The sequence below is a fragment of the Ammospiza caudacuta genome, chromosome 3 (assembly GCF_027887145.1).
Source record: "Ammospiza caudacuta isolate bAmmCau1 chromosome 3, bAmmCau1.pri, whole genome shotgun sequence".
Lineage (NCBI taxonomy): Eukaryota > Metazoa > Chordata > Aves > Passeriformes > Passerellidae > Ammospiza > Ammospiza caudacuta.
The window spans coordinates 48701617-48724983 of NC_080595.1; the positions used below are offsets into that span (position 1 = coordinate 48701617).

Consider the following 23367-nt stretch of genomic DNA (forward strand, 5'->3'; position numbering starts at 1 on the left):
TGATGTTACTTCTCTAACAGCATTGTCTTCTGGCAGCTAATGCTCAGGAAGCTTGGCTTTGATCTGGCTATGATGAATTTTTACATTGCTCTGTTCTGAATAGTGCTGGATCTGTACAGCAATTACACAGATGACAAATGGATATTGCTTGCTCAGTCTTGCTTCAGCAAACAGTACTTTGTTTTTTGAGTCTGTACATAAATAACAGTAAACTGTAATGCCAGAATTCATGTCTTTTGTCATGTCATTGACGTTGTGTTGTTTTTCACTGTGATGAGAATGAAGGCATTTATAGATACTGAGACTGGATAGTATTACATATAAAAATCATATTATTTTAGAATGGTTTGGGTCATAAGAGAGCTCTAAAGATCAACTAAGCCAGCCACCCTGATTGCCAAAAATACTTCCTTATATTCAGTCTAAGTCTACTGTCTTTCAATTTGAAATAATTGACATACATCTACTAAAGCATCTGTCCATTTTCCATTACAAATACTTACATTCACTGTGAACTTGTACTAGATCCTTTTGCATTACAAAAGAATGTGCAGGAGTATATGCAGTTATGTGATGTTAACGTCTGACTGACCACATAATGGTTTCTATTTCTTTAAAACTGAATGCTGGTCTTGTTTGGAGTAGTCGGCAATAAGAAAAGCAACTGTAGGATTTTGTTTTTTGTTTGCAGTTTAAAGTGCCTCATTTAACTAATGAATACTAACCTTTCACAAACTTGTGCTGAGCAGCATTTATGAAACCATCTGTATCTCATTGCTGTTAATGAAGTTAAATTTAGTGATGTGTTAAGCACTGAACTGTTACTGCCTTCATTTTATGTTCCTACCTGAAGCACAGTCAGATTGTGTGGCTTGCCTATAACCAATAAAAAAGTCACTGTCAGAAACAGGTGTTCCTTAGTTCTGGTCTGTGTGTTTTAATAAGATGTTCCCCTTCTTATGATTCCCAACTATTTTCAAATAACTGTGGTCGTAATTACTCAGAAGTTTAAGATTTCAGGATACATATTTTTTTTTCTATTATATAAGCAGCAATAAAAAGGATTTTGTTTGTTTGTTTTGCTATTAGGTTTTGATTTTCCTCATCAGAAAACTGGTGAGGAAACTGCCAGTTTACAGAACTGTCAGTGCTCCAACATTGCTCTTCCTCTTTACAGATAGTTTAATGTCATATATATATTGTAAGTCTCGATGTTTAGCCTTTTATAAATAAAGCAGCATAAAACCTAGTAAAATATATAACTATATGAATATATGACCTAGAGACTTATGTTCTACATCTCTAAGTTTACCCTTTTATAAATAGAGCAGCATAAAAACATAGTAAAATATACTACAGTGAATTTATATAGATTTTAAGATAGATTTTAAGAGGCCATTGCCTCTTTGAAGGACCAGCAGTCTCTGCTGCTGGAAATAATCACAGAAACTTCAGGTTGAAATAATTTGTTGGTGGAACTGGGAAAAAAATCTTAAGAAAACCAGTTTGTGCGTTGCACACACCAAACAGAAATCTTTGTGTCTCAGTCCTTTCTTGGAGTAGGGTGGAGGCTTCTGTGAGAGCCTCTGTGTGTGTGCACATACCTGCAGATGCAGGTGATGCAGGACAGGGTGAGCTCGTGGGTGTCTGCAGCGTTCAGGGACATTTCAGTTCAGTTGTACCCACCAAGTCAGCGCACGATTCAGTGTACCTCAATCTTCAGCTTAAAGCATGAGGGAGAAACAGATTCAAAGCTGTTACTTCCTCCCTACAACCTTTTCAGAAGTACAGCATACAGTTCCTAGATGTTGTTTTACTCCTTATTACTCCTGAACAAATGTATTGTAACAATAGAAAATAATTTGCATTTGTCACCCATGTTGTTGGCTTCTCACGCTCTGCATTTGCAATGTTTTTTGTCATTACAAGGATACTGTTTTAAAGAAACTTGTTTCTATAGTAGCAGCTGACTTCTGTGGTGTAAGTACAGGCTTCTTCAGGTTGAGCATTTTGTATGGATTATTGAGATGGTTGTAGAGCCAAAATAATTCAAATTCTCTAAAGGTCAACTTGATATCAAAGGTGTTTCTTCTGCTGAATTCTATCACTTATATTACTTAAATTTAAATCTAAACATCAGTAATTAGAGCTTAAGACTATCTTGCTGGATCCTTTCTGACAAGAGAAGACAGGAATTATTTACATTTAAATGCACTTACAACTTTGATTTAATTTCTCTCTCTCTCGCTTTGTCTCTTTTCCCAATAGCGGCTCTGATTCGTGGAAATCGTAAAAACTGTGCTCAATTTTCTGGATCTCTTGATTGGTTGATCAGCAGATTAGAAAGGCTGGAAGCCTCTTCTGGTATGCTTTTTAGTATTTTAACTTCCTTATTTGACCAGTTCTAAACTCTTTAAAGTTGGTGATATACTTGTTCAGCCTAATTATAATGAAGTTCTTATGAGACCATAAATTATGTTAATAAAGTGAGATTTATATTTGTACATATTGATTTACATTTTTTTTACATACTGATTTCAATTGTACTTCTACTTTAAGTTCTGGCAGTCTTGCCATTTCCTTGACCAATTGGATGTAGTGTTACCTTTTAATTCAGACAAACAAAGCATTTAATAAAATAGCTGTTCAATAGTGTAAGTTAAGTATTGAGTTTTTTTTCTAATTCTAGTATCTTTCCTAAGTCTGCTTGTTTTCCAAGATTTGCCTCAAACTAAATATTACAGAAATCATATGGAATGGATGTAATTTGTTCTGCCTAACAGTGTTTACCTGTTTGTAATACATTTACATTTCCTTTTGAATCACCTCTTTTGCTCTTGAGGTATAAATTTCTATTTAAAGTTAACAAGAACTGGTTTTTTTTCAGTAGCAGCTGAGTCTGTTTTGCTTTAAATATAGTACATTTTACAATTTGTTTGGAAGGTAGCCTCTTGAGACCCTTTCAAGACTTCTTTTTTGTAATAATGTAAGTTGAAAGGCCAGAAGATTTGTAGTCAAACCAGTGGGAAATACAGTTACAATAACAGTGTTACATACTTCACCAGTTACATATTTGTAACTTATTCCCATCATCTTCTTGATTTAGTGTCATGTGTTATTCCATGAACTGGAAGGAACATAAAGATTGAATAAAGAGTTGTCCTCAGGAAGTGAAATTGCATTCCCCGTATGATTCTTTCCCTTCTGTCAGTCATGTGTCTGCAACAGATGGATGGTGTGCTCAGGAGTCTTTGAAATATTAAGGCCAGGAAGGACTTATGTCCCCCATTGTAAAAGTTCTTTGTTTTATATTAGAAAATGGTAAACATAAAAAAACAAACAGGCATAGCACAGCCTTTTAACAGTGGCATTATTAAATGAAAAATACCCTGCTATTGCTTAGTATTCCACATAGTTCCAGCAGTTGTCTCAGTGCAGGTCACCATTTGGCATGCATTAATAAATTTCTTACCCTGGTTGAATTCAATGCATCAGCAGCAGTGAGAGCAGATGTGTCCTATAGTAAACAAGGTGTTTGTATTCCCCTCAGCTTTGTCGTTAAACATTCATGGGCATTCTGTTTATTTGCCATAAATCTGTTCCTGAGATGAACTGACCAACAACATGGGAAAATATTGTCAAATGTCAGTGGCAGGAGTGCTCTCCCTCTCAGAGCTGAGGGTGAACTGGCACAGCATTCACTAGCTGATTGACAAGATCTGCGGTGGTTCATTGCTCTTGTAAAGAGCAGTTACACACTGATGCTTCTCCTCTTGCAGGTTTTTCCCTTTGTCAACTCTTGGGGCAAGCAGAGAGTTTAAAAGTCAGTTATTCTCTGGGCTGAGAGTGGTATAGAGACTTTGAAGCATTTGCCGTGTAAGCCCCTCCAGACAGCAATGTTTTTTGGAAGTACTTTTGCAGAGTTTTCTTCCATGTTTTAAATGCAGATCTATGGCCTTAGGGCAGGGGACCTGTTTTACTGCAGGATTAATTCCTACTCCTGGCATGCACTTGATCTTTTTCAGCCTGGTATGTTTATGCTCTGAATGCTTGAGCAGCTCAAAAGATGAGGCAACAGGAACATGAGATTCTTTGCCTGCATCACTACTTTAGTTCTCAGCTAGTGACTCACACAGATGGCTGCTTATAGCATGGGTGTCTAGTTAGAGGTTTGCAGATCATCTTGTCATTGCAGCTGGTACACTAGGGTTGGTGATCCTAACTAAACAGATGTCATAACTGAACATATATTGTGTTGGTTTACATTATTGTTTGAGGAACCTGCTCTGCAGATGATGTGATCTCCTTGCTCTATTGAGCATTTGAGTAACTGAATTTAAACTGAAACAGGCATAGGACAAAATGTCAAATTCATATGTTAAATTGTTTTTCCACTATGCTCCACCTTTCGTGTGACAGCATTAATTTAAGGAGAATGATCTCACAATTATGCATTTGCATGGGATTTGATTGCAACTTGATTAATTTCAATGTATATCACAAGATCTTAGTGGTTAAACTATTTCCTAAAAGACCAACTTTTACATCTGAAACTCTCAGGGTATGGGCTTTCAGAAATAATGCAAAACTTTTTGCTCAGCTTTTGGAGGTTCAAGATGAAATTTCTTTTGACAGTTCTAAAAGTGCTGTGTTATGTGGTTTCTGTTATGTACATATGTATTTTTAATTTTTAATTTCAAACCATAAAGATTTGAGAATTAAAAAATTAATAGTTTATGATAGTATAGTAAGGTATGAGATGCATTCTGTAAACTGCAGAGTATTCTGACACTAGTGGCTCTGGGTAGTGAACCTCCTGGCACACTACAAGAACTCTGAATGTACTAATATTTGCAATACTCATTTGTTCTGAGTTTTCTGCTAGGAACTAGGCCACTTGTACTCCATCCCCATGTGTATTGGTAACATAATTTCCGTGTTGCCTCCAAAACTGATTTTATAATAAAGACTTTTTTCTGGTTTTGAGGGAGTCAGTTATAAAAGATGCCAATTAGGCTGTCCTTTTGTTATCTTGAGAGGCACAGTAGGTTTAGCTTTTAGTATGTAAATGTAATTTTCTGTTGTTTTTTTTTTTTTTTTTTGTGGGATGCTTGCTTGCCAGATTTTAAGCTTTATTTGGCTTGATGGGCTGAGGATATTCACTGTTGTAATTTGCAGTCATAGACCTTCAACAGGGAGAAATATTAGCTTATATTAAACCTTTAAACTAAGAATACTTGGATACGTATATTCACATAAAATAATTTTTTTCTAAGATAAAGTGTTTATGAGGAAGACCATAACCACATTCTGTTAATCACATCAAAAGGTTCACCTTCAACATTAAAGTTGTCAGCTATGTCTCCTGCATGTGTTTTCTTGAATGTATTGCAATAAAGATTTGGTGCTACCAGCTATTATCTATAAAATTCCTATTTTCACTTTTTTCTTGTCCTGGAACTAAAAGTGTTATGAAAACAACAAAGCCATTAAACACATAAACCACAATTCTGAATTGATTGTACAAATTAGATCAGAAATGGATTCATTTCCCAAGCTTCACTGAAGCAAAACAAGGAAAATTACTATCTGTTCAAGTAGAAATATATCTGAGAGTAGATCGTGTTAGGAGTGAGATATCACACAGCTGCAATGAAAATGCTTCAGCTGTCTCTTCAATCCATAAATAAAGATTAGATTAGTTTTTCATTCTGAACTATATTCCAGATGGGATTAACTAGCCTTACTATAATTTTATAGGCATTAAAACATAGGTAAAAAATAGAATACAGTAAGTTAATAATCTAATGTTGAGGAATACATTCAGTGCAGGAGGCTCTGTTTGCAGCATGCAGTTGAGCTGCTGGCTGAGCTCTGGGTGAGATGAGAAGCCTTGAACTGCTGATCTTAGCATAGCAAAGGAACCTGTAGCCCAGGCAGCTGGCACTCACAGACACAGAAGGAGACAAGGACCCCCAGATTTCTGCGTGCTTAGACCGTAAGGGTATAAAAGCCTGGGAGCCCACAGACTCACAGACTGTTCTGGGTTGAAAGGTGCCAAAAAGGATCACTGTGTCCAACTCTTACATAAATGATCTACAGGGATTGAACCCACAGACTTGGTATTAGCACCATGCTCTAACCAGCCGAGATAATCTCACGTTCTGGTGTTGGGGATCTGTTTTTGGTAGCACCCAGCTGGAGTTAGCTTGTTAGTCATTGTACCACAATGAAATTATTTTAAGGATTGGGACATCTAAGATTCTGCTGTGAGAAACTTGGAGTTGAGCTGGCAAGGAAACTTGGTATGACTGTGCAAGTGTGGGGTGTGTAGCTCTAAAGGGGCTGTGGTGCAAGAGTGACTGCCAGAGCAGCTCCTGAATGGTTGGACAGAAAAGTTTCTCTAACACGATTATCCTCCAAGTAAAGGTTTTTGGAACCAGATGAAACCACGTTTTAAGGTTTTTTTCCAAGTGTGTTTTATTCTAGTATCCTATATTATGATATTAGAGGAGTCCTGAATATACATGCTTCCTTTCATCTGTTAGTCATTAAGAAAATTTTCACTCTCTTTACTATGAACTCTGCATATCATACTGTTTAATTATATTAGATTCAAATGCTTACTGCTTTACTGCCTTGAGTAACTCCAATGAAATTGGAACAAGTCTGATTGTCTTTGATATAGATAATCTAAAAGTGTTTCAGTCTGAACAGACACTGTACACTCACATGCAATTTTTTTTCTGAAACAGAGGGAACAAAGCATATTTGGTAATTAGCATTCAGATGCTATAGTAATTCAAGAAGGTGCTTGGGCAGCTGGACCTAATTGATACCATACATTTATTATTGAATGTTTACATCTTCAAAGGATTTTTAATTCTCTTATTGAAAATGTTAAGACTACAAAATTAATCCTAGGTACTATTTTAAGACAAAAGGTTATGACTCTACCTACAGAAAATTCCAAGGATATGGTTGCCACACTTATGGGGTGTCATTTAATACTGAATTACTATTTATATTGATAAAATATGTTTCAGTGCTAGAATGAGTGATGGCAAATGTCCAGTTACCATGTTTTGAATCACAATTTGGAATGGTGATTTTTGTGAATTCCCAGATCACTGTGACACACAAAATTGTTGATCTTGTTCTAGATTACCCCTCTAGATTAAGCATCCTTTTGTAACACTTTTCTCACCTCCCTAGGTTTACCAAGATCAGTGACCCCTGACCTCATCTAGTTTGTAGGCTGAGTGGAATACGCTACTGCTATGTTGCTACAGAACATCTGCTCTTTTAGCTGGCTCTCATGACTTTTAGGTTTTTACCCTTTTTAACAATATTGTTACTGACAGTATTTATAGAATCATAGAATGGTGGAGTAATGGAAGTGCACATCTGTTGCAACACAGATTATACCACTGCCAAAATCAAGTTTAGTATGTCATTTTGCTTATCGTTAAGACTTCTTGTGCTGAAACCTTCAGGGCTATGGAATCACTTTGGGAGCTCACCCCTAGCTCATTACCCACATATGTTTTCTCTTTGTATGTGCATTATTTTGTCTACAAATATATTAATCAACACACTTTGTTTGAAACCTGTTAACTGGATGAATCAAATGATCACTTATGTGTTGTCTTTCACCTTTTCTACATTTCAGTCCTTGATTAATCCCTACTGTTTATTAGCATTGACAGCCTATGTCCCTCAGACCTCTGGAAAACTCAGTAAATAGTATGGGGATAAATGGTGATGGTAGTATAGGTTATCTGTAGCAGCTGATGTTCTCTTCCTCACAAGGATCAAAGAAGGGCCAGAGTACTCTCACTGAGAACCATCAGACAAAACCACTATTTTTCCCACATGAAGGGGAGTTTGCAGTGCTACAATTTCCTTGAATGGAAAGAGGGCATGGCAAAGAGCACAAGAGTCATGCTATGGATTTTGGTTTGCAAGGCTTAAACTGAGTGTTTGGAGATGTGGCTTGAATAAAGGGCTGAAGACAGAATGAGGAGAGCTGTACATTGCTAATAGGGATTGCATATCTCTAGATTGAAAGCTGCTTCTCAGCTTTCCTTCAGCTCCTTTGTTTTCTCTCATTGTGGCCAGAACTGTAGCAACAGATAATGATGAACTCCATGTACAATATTTCCCTTCCCCAAAGGCAGAAGATCCCAAAGCAGGTGTTGATTTGGTCCAGTATACATGGGAGTTTGTTTTATTTCCCCATTGCAGAGAAACATTTTAAGGCTAATGATTCTTCATGGCAGTGACTGCTGCTTTATTGGGTTTGTTTGTCCTATACAATGATTTTTGGAACTATTTCATGTTCATGAGCAACAGATTGCTAACTATTATGTATAGTTATGACATTATATGCACATCGATGAAATAATTCCTTTTTTTCCCCCCCAGGAATTCTAGAGGTTTTACACTGTGTGTTGGTAGAAAGCCCAGAAGCTCTCAACATTATTAAGGAAGGACATATTAAATCAATCATCTGTCTTTTGGATAAGCATGGAAGAAACCATAAGGTAGGTAAAGACTAAACAAGTATATTTAGATGAACAAAGTAAGCTCATTCTTCTGTGTGGAAGTTAATTTCAAATACTTTAATGCTGTTTTGATAATGAGAAATAAAACTTATCCAAAAATGCATAGAAGCAGAGAAATATTACCTTATTTTTGGCAAAAAACATTGATACGTAACAATTTGTGAGGGAAGTGGGAAGAATGTTTTAATGTTAGGAGAATTTCAGAATTGTTCTACAATAAAACCCCTGTGTTGGATAAATTACATACCATTACACGTCTTCCAGTAACAAGGTATAGAGCATTGCATTGCCTGAAGTAATTAACCATGACAATGAAAAACTATTTAAGATTAAAAGAATCTCTTTTTTTTCCAGGTTTTGGATGTTTTGTGTTCCCTGTGTGTTTGTCATGGAGTAGCTGTGCGGTCTAATCAACATCTAATCTGTGATAATCTCCTGCCAGGAAGAGATCTGCTCTTACAGACACGCCTTGTCAACCATGTGAGCAGGTACAAAGAAAAAGAAAAAAATCTCTATCTATGAACAAAGAAAAAACCCCAATTTGACCTTAAAAGAAATAGTCACTACAGAAAATCTCTTTTACATCCAAAACTTTTGTTGTGATTTGTTATTCTTACTAGGATTTTAAATTCCCTTTGCTGTAGTGATTAAATTTGAAACGTGGCTCAGTTAGAGCTGTCACAAACTATAGCTGCCCTAAACTATTTTAAGTCTGCAAAGCTGTAGTCTTTTTTAAAGATTATGGTCTAGATCTAGCTGTGCATTCAACGTATTGTCAACTAATGTCCTGTGATTGCTTTTATATTTATGATCTTCTGAGGTCAAAATTGTGATCTTTGGTCAAAGTTAAGAATTTAGTACTAAACACCTTCATCACAGCCTAGAATATTTAGAGAGTGCCTTCGCCCTTCCTTTCACTTTTAGAAGCTACCTTCAAACAGACATTAATAACAAGATGAAGCTAGTAACATCTTAAATTGGTAAAGTATAATTTACAAGTATTATTAAGTAAATAATAAATACTCTTTTTTGAGAGTTTTAATTGATGCTGAGGCCAAAGAATGTGGCCTTGTGAGAAGATCTGTGGGATTTTGTGTCTCAAACTTGTTTATTTTGAAAAGTCTCAATCATCGATAGAGAATGAAAATGGAAATACAGAAATAGTACTTATAATTCAGAGTGCATAAGATTTACTAGAGGCTGAAAACCATAAAAAAGCTACACTGTCTATTATAAGGAGGCTTCTTAAAGCTAAAGGATCTGGGGAACTGATTGTCTCTCTTTACTTGGCATTGGTGGGGCTACACCTGGAATACTGTGTTCAGTTTTGGGCCCCTCACTACAAGGAGGACTGTGAGGTGCTGGAGCATGTCCAGTGCCCAGCAATGGAGCTGGGGAAGGATCTGGAGCACAGATCTGGATCTGAGGAAACTGGTTTGTTTACTCTGGAAAAGAGTAGGCTCAGGACAGAGCTTATCACTTACTACAACTCCCTGAAAGGATGCTGTGGCCAGCTGGTGGTCAGCCTCTTCTCCCAAGCAGCCAGTGACAGGATGAGAGGACATAGCTCCAAGCTGCACCAGGAGAGGATTGGACATCAGGAAGAAGTTTTTCATGGAAGGGGGGGTTAAGCATTGGAACAGGCTGCCCAGGGGAGTGGTGGATCAAAAAATCACGTGACTTAGTGGCACTTAGTGCTGTGGTTTAGTTGTCATGAAGATACTTGATCAAAAGTTGAACTTGATGATCATGGAGGTCTTTTCCAGCCTTGGTGATTCTGCAATTAGTGATTGAGCTTCTGGGATGACTTTGGATCTTTTACAAGGAACACAGACTTTCCCAAAGAAGGATAGAAAAGCAAATTAGTTGTTCCATATATTTGCTTTGCAACAGAAAGTTGTGAATGAGAAGATTCTTATTCTTGCAGTTATAAAAAAAATATTTTCTTCAAAAGTCAATAAGAACAAGGAATCATTGAAGAAATTTAGTGTTAGACAAAGACATGTATACCTTGATCCAAAAATATTTGCAAAAGAACTTTCTAGGCTATTACTGAAACTTTCTAAGATATTGCTTTTTAACATACTTTTTCATGGAAAATTCTATTCACAAGCCTCTTTTGAGCAAGAGGAATTTGGCTGATAAGGTTGATTAAATTGTGAAGTCTGGGAGAAAGCATAATAAGATGCTACTCTGTTCAGGCTGAAAAGAGTAATAATTTACAAATAATATTAATTTTCTGGAAGATAAATTTCTCAAACACATTTTGGTTTTAAGTTCATTAATTTTTTGTCTTGGAACAATGTGAATAGTATCTATACTTAAACATTTGGCAAAAGACAACCCATATGCTTCTAGAAGGACAGTGTATTGGTCTTACCTGATAAAACTTGGTATTTCGTAAGCAACCAGATCAGTAGAGTCTGCTTTTACACTGACTTGTATTTAGCCACCCATACCAGCCTTTCTTCCTCCCCCTGCATTCCCTCTACCAGAAAGCACACTGAGACTAGCTTAGAGCTATAGTTTTTTGATTAATCAGCATGAATGGAAAAAGAAAATATTTATACAAGTATTAAGCCAATCTAGTGGAGGAATGTGAAGACTACATACACTCAGTCTAGAAGTTTAAAAGATTTTTTGCAATATGGGTAACCAGCCATTGAAGAAATATAACTAGTATTGATTTTGGATGCTTCTGTGCTCTATGATTTTAATTCAAGATTGAATGTCTTTCTTAGTACAAAGCTGACACAGAAATGACTGCCTGAAGAGAGATCTTTTTGGTATGCGAGTCTATATTCAATATTATCCCCAAAATCAGATTAGAAAAGCATAGGTTTCTTTCATTCTTTTTTCTCCCTCATGACCTTATGATATGACTCTACATATTGCTCTTCAGCTAGATATTCAATAAGTACAGTAGTAGCTTGCCTTTTTAAAGTAGTCTTGTGAAGTACTGTGAAACCAGCGGCAGTAAGGGCATAAAATTAATGTTAAAGATTTCTACAACCACTGTAAATTACTGAGTTATACAGGACTTGGAACAAAGAAGGAAGGGGTACAAGAGAATTTTGGAATAGAATGACTCTTCACTTTTGTATCTTTTAAAATGTTACTCTCTTGAATGGATAAGTGTTACAGAATGCAGTTTGCTGTGTAAAATTCAACCTGCAATGTGTACTTACTACACTTACATTGGTAACTGGTGAATAGCTGTGGTTTTTTTTTTTTTACAGGATTTAACATCTACTAATTGTTCAAACACATAAACCAATTACTATTGGCATCTGAGTGAGAATACTGTTTCAGTTACTGAAGCACACATTTTTTAAACTTAAAATGTATAGACCATTTTTCACCAGACTAAATGAGTAAATAAATAACTAAATATACTGCCTTCTGGGAGCTAATGTCTCAGATGTTGCCTAGAGGGTGCCTTAGCTTGTTCAGAGCACGGATTGCTATCCATTGTTACTCTTCTCAAGGGGGCATAAATGGCACAGCAAGCTGAAACCTGGGTAGAATCAAGAAGGACTATAAAGATTTAGGAGTGCAAGTGAAAAGTATTGGAGCTAAAGCTACCTCTTTTTTTCCATTTTTCCAGTTAGAGGAACAGGTGCAGCCAGGAGTCACATGGAAAAGCCAAAGAGTAATGAGTACAGGTATCTCCTGGAGAAATTCTGATTGGAGAAAAGAGTAACATTTTTCAGAATGAGAAGAATCATTCATTGGAATAATCTTGCTGGGGAAATGGTGGATTACCCAACATTGGACACGTATAAGATTCAGCAGGACAGTATGCTGGGCCATCTTGTCCTGTGTTTTTATCAAGAGAGGTTGCACCAGATGCTCCTTGCAGTCTTTTCCAACCTGTGTTTCCGTGAAGTAAAATTACTTCTGTTGTTTCAATCACACAAAACTAGCTTGAAATTTCAGTCAATGAAAAGTACACAGCAGTTCATCTTGTCCATGAGATAAGATTTTAATAACTACTTTTATTCTTTCTGTTTAAGCATGCGACCCAACATCTTCTTGGGGATTAGTGAAGGCTCGGCCCAGTACAGAAAATGGTACTATGAACTTATGGTGGACCATCTAGAGCCCTTTGTGACTGCAGAATCAACTCACCTGCGAGTGGGCTGGGCTTCCACAGAAGGCTACTCACCCTACCCAGGGGGAGGAGCGGAATGGGGAGGAAATGGTGTTGGTGATGACCTATATTCCTATGGCTTTGATGGTCTTCATCTGTGGTCAGGTATTCTCTTGGGTATTTTGTGGTTGTTGATGACTTTTGTTTAGACATTATAATTGTATTTGCAATCCCAGTGAATTTGGTTTCAACAGCAGCAAAGTGAATAATTTATTTCAGCTGGCACTTGAAACATACAGAAACAGTACCCTATATCAGAATATGATTTAAACTGACAATGTCCATTGAAAAAAATTGGTTTGTATGAAGTAATGCAGGTAGACTAATAATTTACAGGCTGGGATTTTGGCGGGGGGGTGTGGATAAGGGGACTCTGTGTTCATGGTAACTATGAAAATCTTATTTAAATCTTCAAAGCTGCAAAAATTGAAGTACAACAAACAGTCATCTGGATTTGTAATTCCTCTGTGGTAGTCTAAGAACAGTCTGAGAGATTCAGGACTCTTCATTTTAGATTTTTGGTTTGTTTTTTTATTCAAGCCAGATTTTTATATGAGTTTTTAGAAGTTCAGAGATACTTTAGAGGTGAAGAAGATTTTTAAATATGTTTTTTACCATACATTTAAAACAAGATATTTTTTATGTAGTGATGTTTTATTTGCATGCATTAGGACTGATTACTGCAAAACTTGCAGAATCACATTCCTAGCTTGCATATGATGTATTTGCTCAGGTATTCATCTTTAAAATGTTCTTGGCTTACTTTGGATCTAATTGTTAATAGTAATTTTTGCATGAAGATTATAGTACTAGAGAAAGCCAAACTCAGTATCTAAAGCATTTTTATTTACTCTTGATTGCACAAATACTTTATTCTCTCTTCAGATGACGTTAGCTTAGCAAAATCAGAATAATGGTAGCTTGTTCTCTTATTTCTTAATCTTTTTCCCAAGTTTTGACTTTTGTGAAAAAATTCCCAGATATAATTTAGCATGGGTAGTCCTACAGTTGGACAGTCCTGAACATTCTGAAAGGAGATTTACTATGATTTCACCTTGCTGAGAAGATTTTTTTTTTCTTTTAATTTTTGAGAGATTATTGGGTAGTGGTAAACTAGAGAACGGCCTGGAAACTGGGAAAGGCTCTTTGGATTGGCAGTTTTTTCCACTATAAAGTTATGAACAGGTTTTCTAAAGCACCTTAGCAGACAAGAGAGATAATTTAGTGAGTCAGCTGCCTCATCCAAAGTTTTTGCAGTTTTGAGGCATTGAAGCTTGATACTTGGAAAATAATATAGTTTTACATTTCAAAAGAACTTTGCAATCAAAATAGCAATGGATTTTATTAATAAATAATAGCATATCAACTGGAGTGGCATCTTAGGCAAGAAGCTGCTACTTAGCCTCGCGTGTGTAGTGAGAATTACTTTGGAACAATGATGCATAATTAATGGTCTCATTACAAGTGTCGTGACTGAGTTTGACAGAAAAAGTATTATTACAGAAGAACCTGAAAATAATGAGCTAACCAAGATAGCTTTTGTACTTAAGGTCACTTTTAGGGATGAAACAAAGGATTACTGAAAATCAAAATTATATTTCTACCCACTGCAAACTTTTCAGTGAGAAACCTAGCAACACAAATAATGAATGGTTGTTTGTCGTTCTCATGTCCTGCCGAAAAAAAATAGGTCAGTCTACAAATGTATCTGCAATTTTTTTCATCTGTTATGGATATGGCTGGTAGGTTTGAAAAGATTTGTGTCTTCTTTCTTTGCTGATAATATTGTGTAACACATACATATCTCTCAAACATGGAAGAACTTTAAGTTGTTGTGTATTGAAAATCATGGCCTTTTTTTGCTTCCACAGTCCAGACTGCTCTTGATAATCTCTGCAATGGCATTTTAAAAATAACCTTCTTGCCATGAAAAATTTACTCTATTAATGAATAGCAACAATAATTTCTGCCCCCAAATTTCTGTTCTGGACCAAGCCTGTATGAGAATCACAAACAATTTGCATTTGGTTCTTCAGTCCTGAAATAACCTATTATGGAGAAGTGAAACTCACAGATCCTTTAAGCCTAGGACCAGAAAAGGCATTTAGATAATTTGCTCTACTGTATATTCATCAATGACAAATACATATTTCTGTTAGCAGTCAGCATGCATTGATTTTCATAACCTATATTTGCCAAAATTTTAGTGTCTAAAAGGCATCTGGTCTCAAGTAGCATTCTTTAAGTGAATGAAATATCCACTCTTCCTTGGTAGCTTTTTTTGTATTTTGTTATCCCTACTATTGATTGTTTCTTTCTGTGATTTATTTTATAGTAACTCTCAGCTGTGATATTTTCATCTGGCAGTATCACAAAGTAATTTTTCATATATAGAGTTTTGAAAGTGTTGGTATTTTTTCTTTTTCCTCAGGGGTAAGGGAGATACATGCATGAAAATTAGCTTGTTAAAAAATTACTAAGATTTCATTATTTTTGCTTCTGATAAAACCACATGCCTGCAGATTCTTCCTGGAAACGTAGTGATAGTTAAGTCTTTCATGTTTACACAAGTTGGATGCCCTAGTTAAAGAGTTAGTGCTCTGTTCTTAGTGGGCATAATGAAGTATCTCTTGCAGACAGTGCATAAGTTATTTTTGGAAAACATATGTAGACATGTTTTCAAACAGCTTCCATGTTTTTTCAAAAATTTTGTACTGTAGATGACAGTAAATTTCAGACAAAAACATTTTCTATTTCTGAATTCTATGGCTTGTTTCTCTTGGGAAGCAGGTGTGCTTGTGTAAACTTGATGCAAGATAGAATAATCCTCTAGAATTCATAAAAACTGATTAAAATATACATATATATATGCCTTCAAAATGCAGCTGTCTTTGTATATTGCTGAAAAATGCTGGTTTGCAGTTTAATGATGAAACTGAATAGTATATACTCTCATACAAGTTTCGAAGGGTACCGTGATATGGCCATTAACAGGGAGTACCTAATTTTCCATAAGTAATGCAAAGTGAGATATTTTTCTTTGTCTAAATAATGAAGCATTCTCTAGAAAAGTATACTAGGTTTCATATTAGGTACTAATGATTGCAATGTGAGGAATAAAATGTGGTTTTCTTGATTTAGACTGTTTATATGGATATCAATAATTATTCTCACATTAAATGTAATTGAGTCTTATTATTTATTTATTTTATTAATTTTATTATTTATTTTATTATTTATTTTGGTTTGCAAGGATTAACTGAGTGTTTGGAGATGTGGCTTGAATAAAGGTGTGAAGACAGAATTATGAGAGCTGTGTTGATATCATTGTATGCTGCTATTCACAATATTGCCAGCTTAAAACCAGGTCTTGGATGTCTTAGGTTAGATATTTGTGTATTAATATGTTTATGCTCTAGAGTGATGTTTTTCTCTTTTTTAGCCTTCTGTGAAAACCAGTGTCGTTTATATAAGTTTCACTAAATGTGTCTCTGTTACTTCCATAGGTTGTGTAGCACGATCAGTAAATTCTCCCAACCAACATCTATTAAGAACTGATGATGTCATTAGCTGCTGTTTGGACCTGAGTGCCCCCAGCATCTCTTTCCGAATAAATGGTCAGCCCGTTCAAGGAATGTTTGAAAACTTCAACATAGATGGCCTCTTCTTCCCAGTTGTCAGCTTCTCTGCAGGAATAAAGTTAGCATCCCATGGAGTTGTTTGTGGTTTAGGCTGTCTGCTCTCATTTCTCTTTCTGACATGTTTGTTTTTTTTTTTTTTTGGCCAAGTTCCAGTTCTTGAATAGTGAGAGCTACAAAGAAGTCCTGAAGACACAGTGCATCTGTTGCTTTTTAGCACACCAGTGTATTCTGGTGGTTTGCAGACATATATTAGAAACATCTTAATAATTTCTTTGCTGACACATTGCTACGCATTCACTCCAGGGCAGCATTTTGTATCAGCCTTTGATATTAAAGATATATTTTCCCTAATTCACCTGTTATGAGGTAGTAACTATTATTAAAAGAGGCATTATCTGCACTTACCTTAAGAAATAGTGGTCATACACTTCCTCTTCGGCAGCATGACTTAAAATGAATTCAATCTGTATTCTGGTTGCTGTATTGGTTTTTTATAAAATTTCAAGTCACACTTTAGGTGCAAAACATCTGCTTCCATGTACTGAGAAATTTGAAACTATAATATTAAAAAAGGTTTTGTGATGTTCCAGTGGGAAGACCAACGTTATCAGGACTGGCAAAGGTGGAGGCTGAAAGCTGATTTCTGTTGGAGGTGGAGCAATGTTCTCTGAGGGATCATTCAAAGGATACCACAGAAGCTAAAAGCTGTCACGCAGAGCACACACCCATCCTTTGCTCCAGATGCAGAATACACTCCTTAAACTTTGCTTTTGATAGTACAGGAGAGAAAATGTAGTAAAATCATAGATCTGCATGCTACAAAATGCAAAACTATAAACCTGCATGCTTTATTTCTGTTATCAGAGATATTACTGACAGATATTATTTGTGTGCTGCATAAGGTTTTTGAGTGTGTACTGGTGTAGCATTAACAAAAATCCCCTAAGATACTCAGTAAACAGAAAAGACACAAAATTATTTTGGTTTAAGGCTACTCTTTTGGGTGTTTTTTGATTCCTTCCTGGATGGCAATGTTCTAGGAAGATTTTTCAGTATTATGCCATGGCTATGTCATATTGGTATTATGTCATTGCTACACCATTATTACCTCATTGATTGAATTTTTCAGTAATAAAGGGCCATGACATATTTACCATTTTTCATTAATAAAAGAGTGTTTTCCCCTGAGTCTCTATTAATATGATAAAAGTTTCAGGGAAGGAAATTTAGGAGATTCTGTATTGTGTCCTAAAGATTTAGTGTTTTGTGAGAGAAAAGAAAAAACCACAGGGTTTTAGGTTCATTTCTCAAAAGAGTTTGAATGGAGACCTCCTCAATGGAGAGAGTTCTGAAGTCCTTGATTGATTACTCTGGGTTTTAATCTCTGCCTTTGGAGACTCAAAAGGCTGCTGCTTACTTTAAAGGTGTCCTGAGTAAACTGATTATTCTGTCTCTCAAAGATTATTGGTCTTGTCATTTAAAATGTCTTTAGTGAAGTAAAATTAACTAGAAAAAAGAATCATTTACTTTTTCTGTTTTTCTGTGTTTTTTCAATCTCCTACATCATAAACCAGAAGCAGTTAGAGAAAATTGAACTGTAAACAATGAAAAAAAGCTGCAACATTGACATTCCCCCCACTCCCCTTATTTTTTCCCTTTTAAAAATAACATTTAATATTCTTTAGGCTTAGAGACTGATTAGGCTTTCCACCAGAAGTGTCTTGGTTATCTAAAGTAATTCGGATGTTTACAGGGTTCGTTTCTTGCTTGGAGGGCGCCACGGAGAGTTCAAGTTCCTTCCTCCACCTGGATATGCTCCATGCTTTGAAGCTGTACTACCAAAAGAGAAGCTGAAAGTGGAGAACAGCCGAGAGTACAAACAAGATCGTAGCTACACAAGAGACCTGTTGGGTCCCACTGTCTCTCTCTCACAAGCAGCTTTCACTCCAGTTCCTGTAGATACTAGCCAGGTATGGCAATGGAAAGATGGCATTTTCCTTTTTAAACACTCACATATTACATGCCTATTTTACTTCATTTGGTTGAATTTGTACCTTGTCCCAAACTTGTTTTTTCCTTGAGATTTATTGAGATCTGGTTTGTATGAAGTTTGTCTGTTATGAAAGTTGGGATGGCATGTCAAGCAACTTATTTGTAATAGCTCTTCCTCTCTTATCTCTTCTCTATTTAGATTGTTTTGCCTCCTCACCTGGAAAGGATTAGAGAAAAATTAGCAGAGAACATCCATGAACTTTGGGTTATGAATAAGATTGAACTTGGTTGGCAGTATGGACCAGTATGTACCTTCCAACTTGATTTTCTGTTAATTGCATTGTTTGATTTAGTACATTGGTTTCAATGTATTAATGGAACTGCATTTTTCATCATTGCCCCCAAAATTAGTAAGGTTTTAAACACTATCCTACCAAAAGCATGTGCAAACCAATGGCACTTGGGCATTTCTGAACAAACATTCTGGTATTAAAGGAATTTGGTGTGGCTGTGTTCACAGGGGTCTCAGGTTGAGGGAAAAGATGAGGATTTGACTCCATGTTTCAGAAGGCTTGATTTAATTTTTTATGATATATATTACATTAAAACTATACTAAAAGAATAAAAGAAAGGATTTTCTCAGAAGGCTAGCTAAGAATAGAATAGCAAAGAATGATAACAAAGGTTTGAGGCTTGGACTCTCTGTCTGAGCCTGCTGGGCTGTGATTGGCCATTGGCTTGGGCCAATCACAGATGCACCTGTTGCATTCCACAGCAGCAGATAACCATTGATTGCATTTTGTTCCTGAGGCCTCTCAGCTTCTCAGGAGGAAAAATCCTAAGAAAAGGATTTTTCATAAAAGATGTCTGTGGCAATTTGGTGCTGAAATTTTCAGTCTAACTGTCAGCACAGAAAGCACATAGTGAATTTTTCACCTCCTATTTGTTCTTGGACCAAGATGTTCGACTGACTGATGGAATAGGCCAATGAAAACAGTTATTCTTGGTTCTCTTTACATGTGCTGACATTACTCTTTCAAAGTTCCAAATAAGTATTGCCTATAGAAAATTCAATTAAATTTGATTTTTGCTTTCCTTTTCTCTATTTCTTCAGTTTCATGTCTGTATGTAACTATTCTCTTATCTCTTTCCTACTTTTCATGGAGTATGAAAAAAAATTTCTTTCAACATTTCATCAGTAAAAAATGATCATGTTATTATGCTCACTATTTGTTTCCCAAATGCTGCTTTATGAAGAAATATTGCTGTGAAGAATATATAGAAACATGCTGTATGTACTAAATATAAGTGTAAAAACACGTATGTATTCTATTTTTGTTACTAAAAAGCTTTTGGGCTTTTGAGGAGTTAACATTACACATTTAAGATAACTGGGCATAGGTATTTATTTGGTTTAGCATACAGCAGTATACTTAAAAATATATGATTACCAGAGAAGATCTCTAGATTTTATTGTAGTTAATTTCCCCACCAAACCAAATGCAAAACCTCAGTTAAATTATTGTGTCAAAACATTTTAATTGTGGTGTAATCATACCAGCTGTGCAGCAATCTGCAGGAACTCTTAGTGTACCATTACATATTGAGAGTCTAATTGTACAGTTGAACACTATTTAAACCATTTATGATAAGTACCAAGTGATAAAGTTAGTTATGTTCAAAATGAAAATAGGTGTTGAATATTTTAAATTATCTTGCTTTAATGCATTGTGGTAGGATGCACTGTCTTTGGGATCCTGATAGAGCATATGCTGATAATTTTCTGGAGGTTGATTCCTTAGTCATACTGGTTCCTCACAAATGATTTTATCAGTTTCATAGAATACCCAGAGTTGGAAGGGATCCACAACGATCATCAAGTCCAGCTCCTGACCCTGCACAGCACCATTACCCAGAGTCCCACCCTGTGTCCAAGAGTGTTGTCCAAACACTTCTTTAGGTCTCTCAGGCTTGGCACTGTGACCACTTCCCTGAGGAGCCTGTCCCCGTGCCCAACCACCTTCTGGGTGAAGAGCCTTTTCCTAATATCCCACCTAAACCCCCGCTGAGGTTTAGGCTCAGGCCATTCCTATGGGTTCTGTCAATGACACTACAGAGAAGAGATCAGTGTCTGCCTCCCTGCTTCCCCTCCTGAGGAAGCTGTTACTACAATAAAATCTCCCCTCAGTCTCCTCCAGGCTGAACAGACCAAGTGACCTCAGCTGCTCCTCAAACACCTTCCCCTCAAGGCCCTTCAATATCTTCATTGCCTTCTTTTGGACACTCTTTAACAGTGCCATGACTGTCTGTGGGTTGTGGCACCCACAGCTGACTCTGGCACTCGAGGTGAGACCACCTCAGTGCAGAGCAGAGGGGACAGTCCCCTCCCTTGCCCGGCTGGTGATGCTGTGCCTGATGCCCCCCAGGTCAGGGTTGGCCCTCCTGCCTGCCAGGGCGCTGATTCATCTCCAGCTGATTCATCTGCAGCTTGCTGTCAACAGGACTTCTAGGTCCCTTTCCCTGGCACTGCTTTCCAGTGTCTCATTCCCTGGTCTGTCCATACATCCAGGGTTGCCCCACCCCAAGTGTAGAATCTGGCACTTTCCCTTGTTGAATTTCATGGGGTTGGTGATTTCCCAGGCCTGTAATTTGTCCAGGTCTCTCTGCAGGGCCTCCCTACCCTCCAAGGTGTCAACAGCTCCTCCCAGTTTTGTATGGGCTGCATTTAGGCCACTGTTGCCAATTCTAGTAATCTGAATTCATGCACTGCAGTTACTAAGTAGCGGGGGAAGGCATGGCACAGAAATTAGCTCGGTCAGATGCACACAAGTCCTCTAATATTAGATTTTGTCTTTTTACTTCAGAGCAAGATGCATTGTATGTAGTAGCTAGTGGTGTTTTTTCACCATCTAAAAGTTTAAAGGCTAATAGACAGTCTTTTAAAATGATCCTCCAGATTATCAAAAATTTCTGCTGTAGCCTTTTATATTTCTCCTACGTCTGCATCATCAGATCTGTATGCTGTATCACCAAACTGATACCCACTATTGCATGTCCTATTACTACTGCATTCTATGCATGTAACAAAGTAAAATAGCAAGTTAATGTAGAAAAATAATTTAACTCTGAATATGTGTGCTATTGAAATAATCAGATGCATCTGCATATTTTTGTTTCTGTTCAATGTCACTGCACATTTAAAACCAGCCACAAAAATTATGAATTGATGGATGAGTTCTGCCACTAATGTAATTTGTTTTCAAGGCAGTAGATTTTTATTTTGTTCTCATAAAAAATACCCCAGGAAACTACAAGGTCACCCATAAAATATGTTAGCTATACGATAGAATTATCATACATTGTAGTTGTAGGACAGAAATAGTGTCACTAGGGGAAATAAAATAATTTGGATTTCTGAGGAAAATACCTGACATCCAAGACTTAAATTAGCTGTACACAGATCTAAACTCAGAGACTATACTCAATTTTTTAATATACGGATTACCAAAGATCTTAGGGATCCGTAAATAAACATTTTCACTGCTAGTAAAAGACATTTCTCATTTTACCGTCTATTGAATTTTTTAAGTGTTTGGCAGTTGAATTGCCTGTGTTGTCTGTCCAAAGTACATTAATCCTATCAAATCAAGATAAATACCCCTTGGAGACTGTAAAGATTTTTCAGTCCAAAACATAAATAAATGACTGCTGTTTGATTTCAAAATTATGTGCTTGGATGAAAATGCAAAAACTACATTACTCAGCAATGTTATAGAGAAATGTGATTTTTTTCATGACATTGAATAAACTAGATTAAGTAATAGTGTAAATATAAATTTTGAAAAATTATAACAATTAGGCTTTTTAACTTCAACTGTTAGCATTCAGTTTTCCAGCAGAATTATCTGATTGATCAAAAATCAATAATGTTATTTTTTAATAACTTCCACTTTGAACAATTAAAGGTCAGTATAAATGGTGAACTTGTGGTCCTTATAAGATTGACACTAAGATGTTACTGGGCAGATGTTAACAATTGCATTGGGGTCTTTTAGTTAATATTTTCAAACTAATGTATTTTATCAAGCCTTTGTAGATGTTTTTGGCTAAACTCTAGCTATGATGCTAAGTAGATGAGCTATAGAGTGCTTGGTTATCACAGCCTCCAAGGCTGCCTGTCTAGGTTATGCCTAGTGTTAGATTAAACCTTTGTAAAATAGAGGAGGTCAAAAATTTTTCTGATCATACTTGCATGTTTATAAAATGTAGGATTTTGTAAATTACAGTCTGTATGGCTCTCCTATCACTACACTAAAGGTGAATTCACGTTACACTCATATGTGTCTTCCTAACAGACATATTCTGCTTCTATGTACTAGAAATAACTTAGAAACAAACATTTTCAGAAGTAAGATATAGGGAAGATTTCTTTTACATTGTTATTTTCATTGGGTAAGGATTTCAGTACTATCTGTATCAACATATTTATACAAACTGGATGTAGAATTTTTGAAACATGGGGTTGAAGATGAGATGGTATTTTATGGCTGTATGTTAAAACAATTTAACTGCACTGTTCTTGAACTTTGCATATTTCCTGTGAACATCTGTATAATAGCGTGCCCAAATTTGCATTTATTCCACTTGAGATATGCAAATCGGAAGTTTATTTTCAAATGCAAATTGTACCTTGTTGAACACTATGCTCTGAGAATACAGAATACTTTCTGTTTCGAGGTGTCATCCAGTTTGAGTACTTCTAACAGGATCAGCTTTAAGTACCTTGTGGATTGACGGGTTTTAAATTTCTTTTAGTTTTTGTGGCATGTTAAGGCATGTTATTTTTTTTCTTTTTTCTCAGGTTAGAGACGACAACAAAAGACAGCACCCATGCTTAGTGGAGTTCTCCAAATTGCCGGAGCAGGAAAGAAATTATAACTTGCAAATGTCACTTGAAACACTGAAGTAAGTTTCTAGAACTTTTGAAATTTATAGTTAGAGTTTCCAGAATTAT

General features: G+C 36.2%; 1 protein-coding gene across 1 annotated transcript in view; it reads left to right on the top strand.

Moving 5' to 3' along the window:
- RYR2 (ryanodine receptor 2) overlaps positions 1-23367 on the top strand; it is a 380761-nt gene that overhangs the window by 194145 nt on the left and 163249 nt on the right. Inside the window, exons 16-23 of the mRNA XM_058801183.1 lie at positions 2269-2364; positions 8428-8546; positions 8922-9055; positions 12584-12825; positions 16227-16419; positions 18115-18331; positions 18553-18657; positions 23215-23318. Of these exons, the coding sequence (XP_058657166.1) occupies positions 2269-2364; positions 8428-8546; positions 8922-9055; positions 12584-12825; positions 16227-16419; positions 18115-18331; positions 18553-18657; positions 23215-23318 (1210 nt within the window). The remainder of the gene's footprint in view (positions 1-2268; positions 2365-8427; positions 8547-8921; positions 9056-12583; positions 12826-16226; positions 16420-18114; positions 18332-18552; positions 18658-23214; positions 23319-23367) is intronic.